At 43.5% G+C, this 14,778-nt stretch overlaps 2 protein-coding genes across 3 annotated transcripts in view; one reads left to right on the top strand and one right to left on the bottom strand.

The window, feature by feature from the left end:
• Nucleotides 1–11,017, bottom strand: part of nelfe (negative elongation factor complex member E) — a 12,369-nt gene extending 1,352 nt beyond the window's left edge. Inside the window, exons 1-8 of one of the 2 annotated variants that reach the window (XM_063009751.1) lie at nucleotides 10,898–11,017; nucleotides 6,709–6,795; nucleotides 4,349–4,421; nucleotides 4,100–4,245; nucleotides 3,382–3,456; nucleotides 3,223–3,260; nucleotides 2,879–3,138; nucleotides 1,722–1,866 (exon numbers count right to left, since the gene is read on the bottom strand). In XM_063009751.1, the coding sequence (XP_062865821.1) occupies nucleotides 1,722–1,866; nucleotides 2,879–3,138; nucleotides 3,223–3,260; nucleotides 3,382–3,456; nucleotides 4,100–4,245; nucleotides 4,349–4,421; nucleotides 6,709–6,783 (812 nt within the window). In that variant the 5' untranslated portion in view covers nucleotides 6,784–6,795; nucleotides 10,898–11,017. Of the gene's footprint in view, nucleotides 1–1,721; nucleotides 1,867–2,878; nucleotides 3,139–3,222; nucleotides 3,261–3,381; nucleotides 3,457–4,099; nucleotides 4,246–4,348; nucleotides 4,422–6,708; nucleotides 6,796–8,294; nucleotides 8,376–10,897 lie in introns of those variants that run through there. The other variant, XM_063009759.1, reaches the window with a different exon arrangement.
• skic2 (SKI2 subunit of superkiller complex) overlaps nucleotides 9,673–14,778 on the top strand; it is a 22,503-nt gene continuing 17,397 nt past the window's right edge. Inside the window, exons 1-8 of the mRNA XM_063009741.1 lie at nucleotides 9,673–9,739; nucleotides 10,731–10,852; nucleotides 10,932–11,053; nucleotides 11,757–11,874; nucleotides 12,049–12,163; nucleotides 12,385–12,459; nucleotides 13,027–13,080; nucleotides 13,175–13,332. Of these exons, the coding sequence (XP_062865811.1) occupies nucleotides 9,727–9,739; nucleotides 10,731–10,852; nucleotides 10,932–11,053; nucleotides 11,757–11,874; nucleotides 12,049–12,163; nucleotides 12,385–12,459; nucleotides 13,027–13,080; nucleotides 13,175–13,332 (777 nt within the window). The 5' untranslated portion in view covers nucleotides 9,673–9,726. The remainder of the gene's footprint in view (nucleotides 9,740–10,730; nucleotides 10,853–10,931; nucleotides 11,054–11,756; nucleotides 11,875–12,048; nucleotides 12,164–12,384; nucleotides 12,460–13,026; nucleotides 13,081–13,174; nucleotides 13,333–14,778) is intronic.

Here is a 14,778-nt window from a genome sequence, read left to right as displayed (position 1 = left end):
TAACCGCTTATTCAATTAGGGTTGTAAGGGGGGTGCTGGAGCCTATCCCAGCTTTTCAATGGGCGCAAGGCACACAGTAACACCCTGGACGGGGTGCCAGTCCATCGCACACACACGTTCACCTATAGGGCAACAGGAAACCCACACGGACACGGGGAGAACATGCAAACCACACAGAAAGGATCCGGACCGCTCCACCTGGGAATCGAACCCCGGACCTTCTTGCTGTGAGGAGACGGTGCTACCCACCGAGCCACCGTGCCGCCCAGAGTAAATACAGGTAGAATAGGGTAGAATAAAATAAAATAAAATAAAAATATCGACTACGTAGTGGTAATTAATTAATACAATTTTTAAAAATTTCATACAATTTATACAGTAATATAATAGAAAGAAATCTCCACCCGTCTTCTCCGATTGGCTGATAATTATGTATGAATTGTTGTAGGAGGAGATTAAATCTGATATCGGTCTGTGCATGGTAGAACTGGAAGCAGATACAGAGCCCCAAACAGCTTGTTTGCTGCATAGCAAGAACCTTCTACTGTCCTAAAACTATTAAAAGTTTATTATTGTGGAGTTCTGAATTAAGACGCACTTATTTCTGTACTCGTGCACTGTTATGATACTGTTATGATACTGTTATGATACTCGTGCACTGTTATGATACTGTTATGATACTGTTATGATACTCGTGCACTGTTATGATACTGTTATGATACTCGTGCACTGTTATGATACTGTTATGATACTGTTATGATACTGTTATGATACTCGTGCACTGTTATGACACTGGTATTATACTCGTGCACTGTTATGATACTGTTATGATACTGTTATGATACTGTTATGATGTTATGATACTTGTGCACTGTTATGATACTGTTATGATACTCGTGCACTGTTATGACACTGGTATGATACTCGTGCACTGTTATGATACTGTTATGACACTGTTATGATACTGTTATGATGTTATGATACTCGTGCACTGTTATGATACTGTTATGATACTGTTATGATGTTATGATACTCGTGCACTGTTATGATACTGTTATGACACTGTTATGATACTGTTATGATGTTATGATACTCGTGCACTGTTATGATACTGTTATGATACTCGTGCACTGTTATGATACTGTTATGACACTGTTATGATACTCGTGCACTGTTATGATACTGTTATGACACTGTTATGATACTCGTGCACTGTTATGATACTGTTATGATACTCGTGCACTGTTATGATACTGTTATGATACTCGTGCACTGTTATGATGTTATGATACTCGTGCACTGTTATGATACTGTTATGATACTCGTGCACTGTTATGATACTGTTATGATACTGTTATGATACTGTTATGATACTCGTGCACTGTTATGATGTTATGATACTCGTGCACTGTTATGATACTGTTATGATACTGTTATGATACTCGTGCACTGTTATGATACTGTTATGATACTCGTGCACTGTTATGATACTGTTATGATACTCGTGCACTGTTATGATGTTATGATACTCGTGCACTGTTATGATACTGTTATGATACTCGTGCACTGTTATGATACTGTTATGACACTGGTATGATACTCGTGCACTGTTATGATACTGTTATGACACTGGTATGATACTCGTGCACTGTTATGATACTGTTATGACACTGTTATGATACTCGTGCATGTGTTCTATGATGAGTGTCGTTCGTTCGTACTTGCGTGGGGAATCCATGGACAGGTCGATGATGGTGCCGTGCTGTGAAAAAGCCGCGCGCAGGCTGTCCTCCACCATGCCCGCACCGTACACGTACACCGTGTTTCCCTTCCGCACGCCGCGCCGCTCTGGGTACGAGTCTGAACCTGCACGCGCTCAAAATAAACGCCGGTTAGGATGTCATCATAATCTGTATTTTTTTTTAAAAACCAAGTTTCATACATATTTATGAATATATTTTAAAGATCTGGACTGGGGAGGCCAGGTGGCGCAGCGGGATATTCCGTTAGCACACCAGCGTCAAGATTCTGAGCCCCCGGGTTCCAATATCGGCTCTGCTACCGGTCGGCTGGGCGCCCTCTAGCAGGCACAGTTGGCTTTCAGTCTGCTGGGTGGAAAAGACCAGACTAAGGGTGGGGATATCGTCGCTGTGTAAGGACCTTGGTTGCCCAGGTCGCCTGTACAGAAAGTGCAGATGTTTGTTTGTTTGTTTATTAGGATTTTAACGTCATGTTTTACACTTTGGTTACAGTCATGACAGGAACGGTAGTTACTCATTACACAAGGTTCATCAGTTCACAGTCTCTGGACTGTGGGAGGAAACCGGAGCACCCGGAGGAAACCCACTAAGACACGGGGAGAACATGCAAACGCCACACAGAAAGGACCCGGACCGCCCCACCTGGGGATCGAACCCAGGACCTTCTTGCCGTAAAACGACAGTGCTACCCACCGAGCCGCCGTGCCGCCCAAATCTCGGGTCTGCTACTGGTCGGCTGGGCGCCATCTAGCAGGCACAGCTGGCCTGCAGTCTGCTGGGTGGATAAAAACCGGACTAAGGGGTGGGGTTATGTGCTGTGGCCCTTGGTTGTCCAGGGCATCTGTACAGAAAGTGGAGGACAGCAAAGATCGGGCTGTGGCTGTCCATATGGAGAATAAGAAGGGATTGGTGGACCGCACACACATCGGAGGGAGGGTATACACCTTCCTTGAACGGCATCAGAGTCCCCAGCAGCTGATTGGCTACGTCAAATTAGGAGAAAAGGATCTTAATAAAAAAAATAGTTGTTTTTAATTCCAAGACTAAAGGAAACTCGATCTCAGAATCAGGTAAGTGGCAAATGTTCGACCGCAGTTGAATTTGGATGGTGCATTTACGTCTGAACGGTCCGTCTCTGTCCCTCTCTCGGTCCCGTTCACGCTCTCGGTCCCGGTCCCGCTCTCTGTCTCGGCTCCTGTCTCTGTTCCTCTCTCGCTCTCGCTCTCGGTCTCGATCCCGTTCCCGTTCTCTGTCCCGTTCCCGTTCTCGGTCTCGATCTCCTTCTCTGTCCAACTCCCTGTCCCCGTCGCGCTCTAACTCCCGGCCGGACGAGGCCGCCGCGGTTTCGTCTTCTTCGTGAGCGCCCGGGGTGACGAAGCTGCAGCGAGGAGAGAGAGGGAATTCTAACTCGGCCTGTGATGCTCACCTACACGCTGTAAGATGGAGCACGGTTTGAGCTTACCTATCGTACAGGGACTTTCTGTGGGTTCTTTTGGCAGCCTGCAAAGGTACAAACAGTACAAACGAGCATTTAGTGCCACCTACAAGGGAACTGGTAACACGACTACTGGTTATCAGACGAGCTGTCCAGCTTTATTAGATTAACAGTCATCAGAATCACCTCAGCCGGGTCCTCGTCTGTCGAGACGCTTCTCTGGAATGGCAGGAAAGCTGGAATGGGACCTTTCTCTGGATCCTGGAGTAGTAAAATTACAAATTAGCAGGAACAAGGGTATGATATTTACTATATAGCCGAAAGTTCGTTTGTTTATCAGGATTTTAACGTCATGTTTTACACTCTGGTTACATTCATGACAGGAACGGTAGTTACTCATTACACAACGTTCATCAGTTCACAAGGTTATATCAAACACAGTCATGGACAATTTAGTGTCTCCAATTCACCCCACTTGCACGTCTTTGGACTGTGGGAGGAACCCGGAGCTCCCGGAGGAAACCCACGCAGACACGGGGAGAACATGCAAACTCCACACAGAAAGGACCCGGACCGCCCCACCTGGGGATCGAACCCAGGACCTTCTTGCTGTGAGGCGACAGTGCTACCCCACTTAGCCACCGTGCCGCCCCCAAAAGTATGTAGACATCCCTCATAATTATTGGGTTCATCTATTTCAGCCTAACAGCTGTACAAAGCTTATCCAAAGCGACCTACAGTACTGTGACAGTGTATTGTCTAAGCAATTGAGGGTTAAGGGCCTTGCTCAAGGGCCCAACAGTTACAACCTGGCAGTGGTGGGGCTTGAACCAGCAACCTTTTCATTACTAGTCCAGCACCTTCCAAACAGAAAAGGTAAAAAAGATATAATAATAATTCCTACCTTCAATTTTCCCTCGAGCGTTCTCGATCGTTTGAACCCCGAGTTCTTGTTTTCTGATTTGATGGCACTGATGACGCCGGATTTGATGAGCATTTTGGCCTGTTCAGTAGCCGTCGCCGTGTCCACCACCGGCTGATCAGACAAAGCTTTAACAAAACAGGAGAAAATGTTCATTCATTCATCGTGTTTTACCACCGGATTCTACATTAAAAAGCTTTTTCAGGGGACACAAAGCTCATCTGTACGTACTGCGTTTCAGTCCAGTCTGGCTTGTCTGGTTGCTTGAACTCTGCTGCTTCTTAAGCGCCATTAGGGCTTTTTTCTGTCATGAGGAAAAAAAAAGAGTGTTGTGTAGCGTTTGTGCTTTATTACATGCAGCTAAACAGTAACTACTGCAGAATATGACCTGGTACGTATATATATACAGTGTATCACAAAAGTGAGTACACCTCTCACATTTCTGCAGATATTTAAGTATATCTTTTCATGGGACAACACTGACAAAATGACACTTTGACACAATGAAAAGTAGTCTGTGTGCAGCTTATATAACAGTGTAAATTTATTCTTCCCTCAAAATAACTCAATATACAGCCATTAATGTCTAAACCACCGGCAACAAAAGTGAGTACACCCCTTAGTGAAAGTTCCTGAAGTGTCAATATTTTGTGTGGCCACCATTATTTCCCAGAACTGCCTTAACTCTCCTGGGCATGGAGTTTACCAGAGCTTCACAGGTTGCCACTGGAATGCTTTTCCACTCCTCCATGACGACATCACGGAGCTGGCGGATATTCGAGACTTTGCGCTCCTCCACCTTCCGTTTGAGGATGCCCCAAAGATGTTCTATTGGGTTTAGGTCTGGAGACATGCTTGGCCAGTCCATCACCTTTACCCTCAGCCTCTTCAATAAAGCAGTGGTCGTCTTAGAGGCGTGTTTGGGGTCATTATCATGCTGGAACACTGCCCTGCGACCCAGTTTCTGGAGGGAGGGGATCATGCTCTGCTTCAGTATTTCACAGTACATATTGGAGTTCATGTGTCCCTCAATGAAATGTAACTCCCCAACACCTGCTGCACCCATGCAGCCCCAGACCATGGCATTCCCACCACCATGCTTGACTGTAGGCATGACACACTTATCTTTGTACTCCTCACCTGATTGCCGCCACACATGCTTGAGACCATCTGAACCAAACAAATTAATCTTGGTCTCATCAAACCATAGGACATGGTTCCAGTAATCCATGTCCTTTGTTGACATGTCTTCAGCAAACTGTTTGCGGGCTTTCTTGTGTAGAGACTTCAGAAGAGGCTTCCTTCTGGGGTGACAGCCATGCAGACCAATTTGATGTAGTTTGCGGCGTATGGTCTGAGCACTGACAGGCTGACCCCCCACCTTTTCAATCTCTGCAGCAATGCTGACAGCACTCCTGCGCCTATCTTTCAAAGACAGCAGTTGGATGTGACGCTAAGCACGTGCACTCAGCTTCTTCGGACGACCAACGCGAGGTCTGTTCTGAGTGGACCCTGCTCTTTTAAAACGCTGGATGATCTTGGCCACTGTGCTGCAGCTCAGTTTCAGGGTGTTGGCAATCTTCTTGTAGCCTTGGCCATCTTCATGTAGTGCAACAATTCGTCTTTTAAGATCCTCAGAGAGTTCTTTGCCATGAGGTGCCATGTTGGAACTTTCAGTGACCAGTATGAGAGAGTGTGAGAGCTGTACTACTAAATTGAACACACCTGCTCCCTATGGACACCTGAGACCTAGTAACACTAACAAATCACATGACATTTTGGAGGGAAAATGACAAGCAGTGCTCAATTTGGACATTTAGGGGTGTAGTCTCTTAGGGGTGTACTCACTTTTGTTGCCGGTGGTTTAGACATTAATGGCTGTGTATTGAGTTATTTTGAGGGAAGAATAAATTTACACTGTTATATAAGCTGCACACAGACTACTTTTCATTGTGTCAAAGTGTCATTTTGTCAGTGTTGTCCCATGAAAAGATATACTTAAATATCTGCAGAAATGTGAGGGGTGTACTCACTTCTGTGATACACTGTATATATATAGTAATGAAGGGCTTTCTTTTCTATATATTTTTGTTTATGCATTTTCTCCCGACTTTTAACGAATCCAATTACCTGATTGTATTACACTTCCTCTCTACTGATGCCGATCCTTGTCCTGATTGAGGAGCGCGAGACTGACACACGCCCCCTCCGACACGTGTGCAGGTAGCCGACTGCATCTTTTCACCTGCACGAGGCGAGTTCATATGCGGATCAGCTTTGTGTACGGTGAGCCACACCCTGATCCTGATCGATGCATTATCCCTCGACTCAACAATCAAGCCAGCAGAGGTCGTAACTGCATAATTGCATCAGTTAATGAGGTCCCTATCACCCTGTATGAAGAACAGCCAATCATAGTTCATGTAGCCGCCCAGCCCAGCCGGATGGATAGCCGATAGCGCCCATGCAGGGTTTTCTTAGCATGGGTTAGGAAGAGAGGTGAACAGACCCACCACTAGCTCTGGTGCTCGAGTCCATGCTACCAGTTTTTCATTCAGAGAAAAGGAGAACCTGCTCTTTTAAGTACTTACCTTTTTCTTTAGTTTTGCATATTTCCTCTGCAGCATTTCCTCCTCGTCTGTCAGCGAGTTCGGAAACACAGCCATAGCTTACTTGGACTGCAAGAGAACAGATTAGAAATGATGTATTAATAATACATAATAATAATATCATTCGCGCAGTGCGTCACAGCAGACTGTATGATCATCTCTGAAGTATAAATAAATATTTTGTCTTTTTTCTATGTGTATTAGACAAAGTGTCATGTTGTGCACTGAGATTTATTTACATTTACAGCATTCAGCAGACATAAATTTTATAAAAAAATACAATCCAAGCAACTAAGGGTCTAACGGTGGACCCCTGAAGGCGCTGGTGCTTGAACCGATGACCTTTCAATTACTAATCAGCCTCGGTTACGGGGTCGGCATTTCCGGCTTCTTCCCGTTAGGCGTCGCCGGCGGGATTTGGCACAGTTTTTTACGCCGGATGCCCTTCCTGACACGACCCTCCCTATTTATCCGGGCTTGGGACCGGCACTACAATGCACTGGTCTGTGCATCCCAGTGGCTAGGTAACTATGGGACAATTCAGTGTCTCCAATTAGCCTAGCGGCATGTCTTTGGACTGTGGGAAGACTGCGGTCCGGGCACAGAAAAGAACCCGGACCGCCCCACCTGGGGATCGAACCCAGGACCTTCTCGCTGTGAGGCGACAGTGCCGCCCAGGCTTCTCATTATCATCAAACTATAATAAATGACGAGAGGCATGGTACCACACAGCAACATGGGTGCTAGGCTCGATACCATCCTCCAGAAACTGTGTGAGGAGTTTTGTATGTTCTCAAGTCTACGCGTCAACGTTAGGTGAGCTAAGTACTTAGATACAGTGGTAGCTTAGTAAGTAGGGCTTTTTGTTTGGCATTTTATCCAAAGCGACTTACGGTCTAAGCATTTGAGAGTCAAGGGCCTTGCTCAAGGGCCCAACAGTGGCAACCAGGCAGGGGTGGGGTGGGGTTTGAACCAGCAACCTTCCGCTTCTGCTGACTAGTCCAGTACCTTAACCGCTGGGCTACAACGGTCCTATCAATTGAAACGTTGATAGTTCGAGTCCCAGCTCTGCCATGCAGCCCCTGTTGGGCCCCTAAGCAAGGCCCTTAACCCTGACCCCAGCTTCCAAACAAGGCTCGATACCCTCCTCCAGAAACTGTGTGAGGAGTTTTGCATGTTCTCAAGTCTACGTGTCAACGTAGTAATAGCATAATGCGTAGGGCTTTGAACTATCATATCAATTGAAACGTTGAGAGTTCGAATCCCAGCTCTGCCATGCAGCCACTGTTGGGCCCCTGAGCAAGGCCCGTAACCCTGATATGCAAATATCAAGGTTCCTGATGTGTCCCGCGTGTCTCCGGGCCCACTGCGACCCAGACGAAACCGCATGAACGACCGTTACGTTCACAACAAACACAGAACAACTCAACTAGCGATGCTAACTGTTTACAAACCGCTCGGCTGAACACGCCCAGTAAATAGTTCGATATATTCTTTAAAAGTATAATGATATATAAGTTAGTTTTACCCTTTAGCTTAAAATAAACTTATATTTAAAATGTACACACATTAATTAAACAAATTAAATGTTGTTCCTGCGAAGCTTCTCCTGTAGCAGCACTCGAAAGGCGCACGTTTCTACGTCATTGTGCGCATGCGTATGATGACAATTTAGTTCGGTTTGCAAAATGTTTTTTAATGTCTTTCAATAACAATTAATAGAAAAATTAACCATCATTTAAAGTTAAATTATTAGTAAAATCGAATCTATTCTATTTGGGATAATTAAAAGTGATATGTTGGATTTATCTTGTCAACCTCCTAATATGATCCAAATATCACATTAGTTGTTGTAAATTTATAAATAATAGACCAAATTTCAACACTTTTAAGGCATTCTTTATATTTTAGATTAATACATTAAAACACTGCTTGAAATCTTAAAAATCATTAAATTGTATTATTTATAAATTCCTTCCTTTGCTATTTTTAGTTTTAGTCTTATTTTATTTCTTTTACCTTTTATCTCGAGCAATTTATTTTTAATTATTGTCTAATTTTCATTGTATACTTTATATTTTGGCTGTGATTTGATGTAATCTTATGTAATGTGTGCACTTGCCTGTTGCACTTTTCCTATATCTGCACTGTGGCTCACTTTATAATTCCACTTGACAATTCACTTTAAATTTACTTTATTCACTCTACAGTTCATTTTATAATTTACTTTACTTTATAATTTATATTGTACAGCAGTTGTAACTTACAATATATACCAGCCCAGCCTTGTAGTGTTAATACGAAATAACATTTCCATCTGCATTCTCAGGTCCTGTTTGGTGTTGTGTGTTGTCTGAGTGTTGTTGTGGTTATACAGATACTTGTTTGTACAATGTGAATCTCTGTAGTGTGTACTATTACTTTTGACTTTTGATTTATGTAACTTGCTACTGAGGCCTTAATTACCTTCGGGATTAATAAAGTCCTATCTATCTATCTATCTATCTATCTATCTATCTATCTATCTATCTATCTATCTATCTATCTATCTATCAATCTATCTATCTATCTATCTAATATATGTGTTGTTCAATAAAGTTGTACAAAATAGTTTAATAAGTATAAAATAATTAAAATATTGTATTTTTGTTGAATTTAATACAGCGTTTCTCAACTATTGAGAACTACATAAATTTCAAAATTTGCTCATTTCATCATTGTATGAAACAGCGCCCTCTGGAGTCACACGATTTGTCGGTCACAGAATTATGCGTAACACTTGTTTATGTTTTTAAAGAAATTATACATACATGCGTATTTTTAAAGGACATTTTAAAATGAATAATTTATGTATTTTAAAATATACTGATATGTGCATACCCCAGTTTCACAAAACAGGGATTTGAACAAAAAGTTAACGAATTTCCGTTCCGTAACTTCCTGTTCATGCACCGTTTGTTGCAGCTTCAGTGAAAGAAGAATCAGAGAAAGGCGGCTGAAATGCAGAGGATAGGTAAGTAACAAGATTAAATATATAATACCAAAAATAAAACTTATTATCTGATCTATTTAAGTATTTTTTATCATTTCAAACACGTCCACTTTTTTATATTAGCGCTAAGAGCTACACTGGCAGCAGTCTGTGGCCGCGTCTCAAATTACGTCTTTCTGCCCTACCATAGTGCACTACGTAGTGTACAGCGTAATGGTTTTATGCACCCTAACTAGCAATGAAGATGTGAAATTGTAATCAGGCACTCATATATCTACAGTAACCAGCAATTATAGTTTAATGCAACGTAGCTTAGTTTAAATTCAATAAGTACTTCTTGATTTAAATAATTTACGTTACACAAGGTATATCTTGTGCTGAATTTAGATAAATAAATCAATCTTAAAACATTAAAGCATTTTGGTGGAGATATTTACATACGTATATGATGTGTGCTCGATTATTTTATAAGCCACACCTGCCATACAGGTGAACTTTGTGGGTTTACAGTGACTAACTGTAGCCTATCTGTTGCTTTTTATGAAATGAAAGGGATCCCCATTGGACCCAACTGACCAGACATCAGCCCTGCACTGACACCAACATGTCAATAACAATGTGTGTGTTGTACTTTTGTAAGTGTAGCATGTGCAGCAGTGTTGTTAGGATTTGTAAACACATCAGTGCATGCTGGGAGGAGAACTGTACACCTACAACCAGCACAAATAGTGTATGTGTTTCTAATAATGAAGCCAGTAGGTGCAAACAAGATTTTAAAGAGTCCCAACAACACTGTTGCACGTGCTATACTCATACCAGAACAACACACACTAGCATGTCATTACCATGTTAGTGTAATTGCAATGCTGGTCAGTAGGGTACAGGGGGTAGCCAAGTGTACAGAGCAACAGCCGGGATACAGTCAGTAACTGTATACCCACATAGTTCATCTGTATGAAAGATGATCTGATTTATTTCTATTTAACCTTTTAAAATACCCTCTTGTGTTTAGATTTGCCCCCGCCGGGTCCTGATGACCTCCCGCTTTCTCTTTTGGAGATGGGCTGTTCAGGGAGGTTTGAACTGATCACCCACCCAACGGCCAATCACAAACCCCTACCAGCACAGAGCACGGTAAACATTTACACCTCGTTACAAACGCGCACCTTTTAAACTCACATCCTTGACTTTGTTATGTAATTTGTTCTTTCAGCTTCCACACGGCCTCCCTCCCACCAGTGTGGACCTGAAGATGGAGGTAGAGAAACGTTTCCTACAGGATCCTGCATGGCTGCCCATCCACGACACCACAGACGCGTTCCAGAAGTTCCTCAAGTATGAATTTATCAGATAGAACCGAACAGCAAGCGCAGACCTTTATAGAGAGAGAGAGAGAGTCCATGCCTTCTGTCAGTACTGTAGGAAATTGATGGGCAGGGATTGACTTACAGAAGAGCAAAGACGGAACAAAAGGACTGAAAATCAACTGGATTTAAAACCCAGTGACTTATAGTGAAATATATCAAATAAATATCTAGGATTAACACAATAACATTTGATTTCCATGTTTAGCAGAAAAAACAAATAAAAAGAGTCAAAAACCTCATAGTGAAACATGTCTGTATGTACAATAGAAGCCCGACCGGCTGATAGCACTACTGGGGATTCAAACCCTGGATCCCAGCGATAGTTGGGTAGTGTGATTTAGTTCTGCACCACCCAAGCTCCCCATTATTGTAATAAAACTAACCTAACTTTTCCATATTTAGCAACAATTAACAATTAGAGTGTTTTGTCCCCATGCACAGTGAGGAGGATGATTGAAGGGGCAAAATGTCTCCCAGGTTCTTGGAAATAAAATGTATTTACTAGCTTTATGATCAGAAAATGTCTATATATCTATAATTAAACACCACCTTCATGCCATCAAACTATAGACAGTATAGCAAAGGAAGGCGTTTTTTTTTCTGTTCACAAACATAAATGTCTGGAGTCATTTTCCATTCGACAGAATAAATCTGGATCTTTTATCTGTCAGGTTGACAAAGAGAGACAGACAGGTGGACTCACTGCTGCACTCCTCTCTGTCTCCTCTGCACTCCGGCCTGTCTGTGGTACGAGACCCCACCACCGGACTGCTGCAGGACTTCACCGAGGTAGAAACAATGAACACGCTCTGTAGTTTTAGCTTTACCAACAACTCAGTGTTTCATTTCACATCTACACAACACATCTAATGCAGCACTAGAGGAGAGACACGGCTGCTTCTGTGTCTCTCAGGAGAAAAGTATTATTTAACTGTATGATTAATTACTGCTACTTTAATATAGGTGTTACTGGAGCACACTGGCTTGTCGGCGAAGAACTCTTTATCAATGCAAAGGCAGCCAGGACCCCCATCTGAGAGCCTGCGAGGAAGCAACACCAACTACCCATTCCTGCCAGGTTATAAATAATATATAATATTTTTTTCCTCATACTTTTCTTTATAATGGCGAGCAACGAATCAAGAGCCATGCAGTCATCAATCAGGGACTGACGTTGGACGAGAAGGTCCGGCTGCCACGTCACATCATTTATAAAAGATCAGAAATGATTCTGATGCATTTTAACTGCATGTTTATTCAAATTCTCTCGGTTAATTTGCCGTTTTCTGAAATGTTTAGGTGGAATGGAGGAGCTGACGCTGGAGCAGATAAAGAAGAAGTCTGGGTTGGAGAAGGACGTCGACTTTCAGCATGGTATGGAGATCCATTTTTACAGTAGACGGTAAAAAACATCCCTTACACTTCCAGTGTAAAAATAATTGCAATTTCAGCGTTTGAACGTGTTCATCTTTGACCTGTGGGCTTGTATTAAGCCTCGTACTATAATATCATAAATATGTCAGATTATATTATAGGATTATACTATAGGACTATAGGATGGCACAATGGTAAATTACACTAACCCACTACTGCTGGGATCGTAGGGTTCAAATCCCAGTGGCGCTATCAACCAGTCATGGCTGTGTCTGAGGGAATGAGTGGTCACATTGCTGCTGCATTGGCGGCCTCTGCTGGCTGGTTGTAGGTGCCTGCATGAGATAATTGAATACAAGGATCAGTTGGATCTGTTCGTAGCTGGTTAAAAGGAATAATTGTGTACGCTTGTGCCTACAAACTCTTATATTTGCCACAGGGAAAACCCTTAATTCAGGCCTAAATTGATAACTGAAGCGCTATGGTGTATTATTTGTAGTTATCAGTCCAACCAAGTGTGTAATCTGACGTCATGTTGAATCAGGGATGTTTTTGTTTTTTCTTCAGATTTACTGACGGTGCCTCCAGGATTGAAGGCCGGCATGGACTTCACTGGCAAAGGTTTGATCCACAGCTGTTCCTCACACAGCCGCCGTATCGTTCCCTTGTGTAGGTGAAATCTTATCACTCTGTTCCTGTTTTCCAAATCCTGCAGAAGCCAAAACCACAAAAGGTGAAGTGAACCTGCTGTCCCTCTTATCGACGTTTGATGACATAATCGAACCCTTGCAAGAGGAGAAAGAGAAAGATCCGGCGAGCGCAGAGGCATCGAAACTTCCCAGAACAAACAGCCTGGAGGATCTGGGCATTAAGGTACTGGGACAGCAGTGCCAGCTCTGTGCCAGACCTCAAATAAAAGTGACAGTGAAGATAAGATGATGGGCGTCGTTTAACTTGATGACTTTATTGTGTTTAAAGTCCTGATAGGCACCAAGGCCACACCTTTTTTTACTGTGCCTGACAGGTACTGGGGCAACACTTCTTTACTGTGACTGACAGGTACTGGGGCAACACTTCTTTACTAAGACTGACAGGTACTGAGGCCACACCTTCTATACTGTGACTTACAGGTACTGAGGCCACACGTTCTTTACTGTGCCTGACAGGTACTGAGGCCACACCTTCTTTACTGTCCCTGACAGGTACTGAGGCCACACCTTCTTTACTGTCCCTGACAGGTACTGAGGCCACACGTTCTTTACTGTGCCTGACAGGTACTGAGGCCACACCTTCTTTACTGTCCCTGACAGGTACTGAGGCCACACCTTCTTTACTGTCCCTGACAGGTACTGAGGCCACACCTTCTTTACTGTGCCTGACAGGTACTGAGGCCACACCTTCTTTACTGTGACTGATAGGTACTGAGGCCACACCTTCTTTACTGTGCCTGACAGGTACTGAGGCCACACCTTCTTTACTGTGACTGACAGGTACTGAGGCCACACCTTCTTTACTGTGCCTGACAGGTACTGAGGCCACACCTTCTTTACTGTGCCTGACAGGTACTGAGGCCACACCTTTTTTTACTGTGCCTGACAGGTACTGGGGCAACACTTCTTTACTGTGACTTACAGGTACTGAGGCCACACGTTCTTTACTGTGCCTGACAGGTACTGAGGCCACACCTTCTTTACTGTCCCTGACAGGTACTGAGGCCACACCTTCTTTACTGTCCCTGACAGGTACTGAGGCCACACCTTCTTTACTGTGCCTGACAGGTACTGAGGCCACACCTTCTTTACTGTGACTGATAGGTACTGAGGCCACACCTTCTTTACTGTGCCTGACAGGTACTGAGGCCACACCTTCTTTACTGTGACTGACAGGTACTGAGGCCACACCTTCTTTACTGTGCCTGACAGGTACTGAGGCCACACCTTCTTTACTGTGCCTGACAGGTACTGAGGCGACACCTTTTTTACTGTGACTGACAGGTACTGAGGCCACACTTCTTTACTGGGACTGACAGATACTGAGGCCACACCTTCTTTACTGTGCCTGACAGGTACTGAGGCAACACTTCTTTACTAAGACTGACAGGTACTGAGGCCACACCTTCTTTATTGGAACTGAGATGAACAAAGGCCATGACTTGGGTTAGGGTTAGAATAGATGTTACACTTTTTTTGGGACTGGTAGGTATAAAGGTCACATCTTTTACTGGGACTGATGGGCACACAAAGTCCCTACCTTGGACCGACTTGGTATATAGGTACATGTACCCAAAAAGGTACATAGGGTATGACTTGTCTTTATTTG

This window comes from Trichomycterus rosablanca, chromosome 2 (genome assembly GCF_030014385.1).
Source record: "Trichomycterus rosablanca isolate fTriRos1 chromosome 2, fTriRos1.hap1, whole genome shotgun sequence".
Taxonomy (NCBI): Eukaryota; Metazoa; Chordata; class Actinopteri; order Siluriformes; family Trichomycteridae; genus Trichomycterus; species Trichomycterus rosablanca.
Note: the sequence above shows the minus strand (reverse complement) of the source record. Positions and strands in the feature narration are given on the sequence as shown.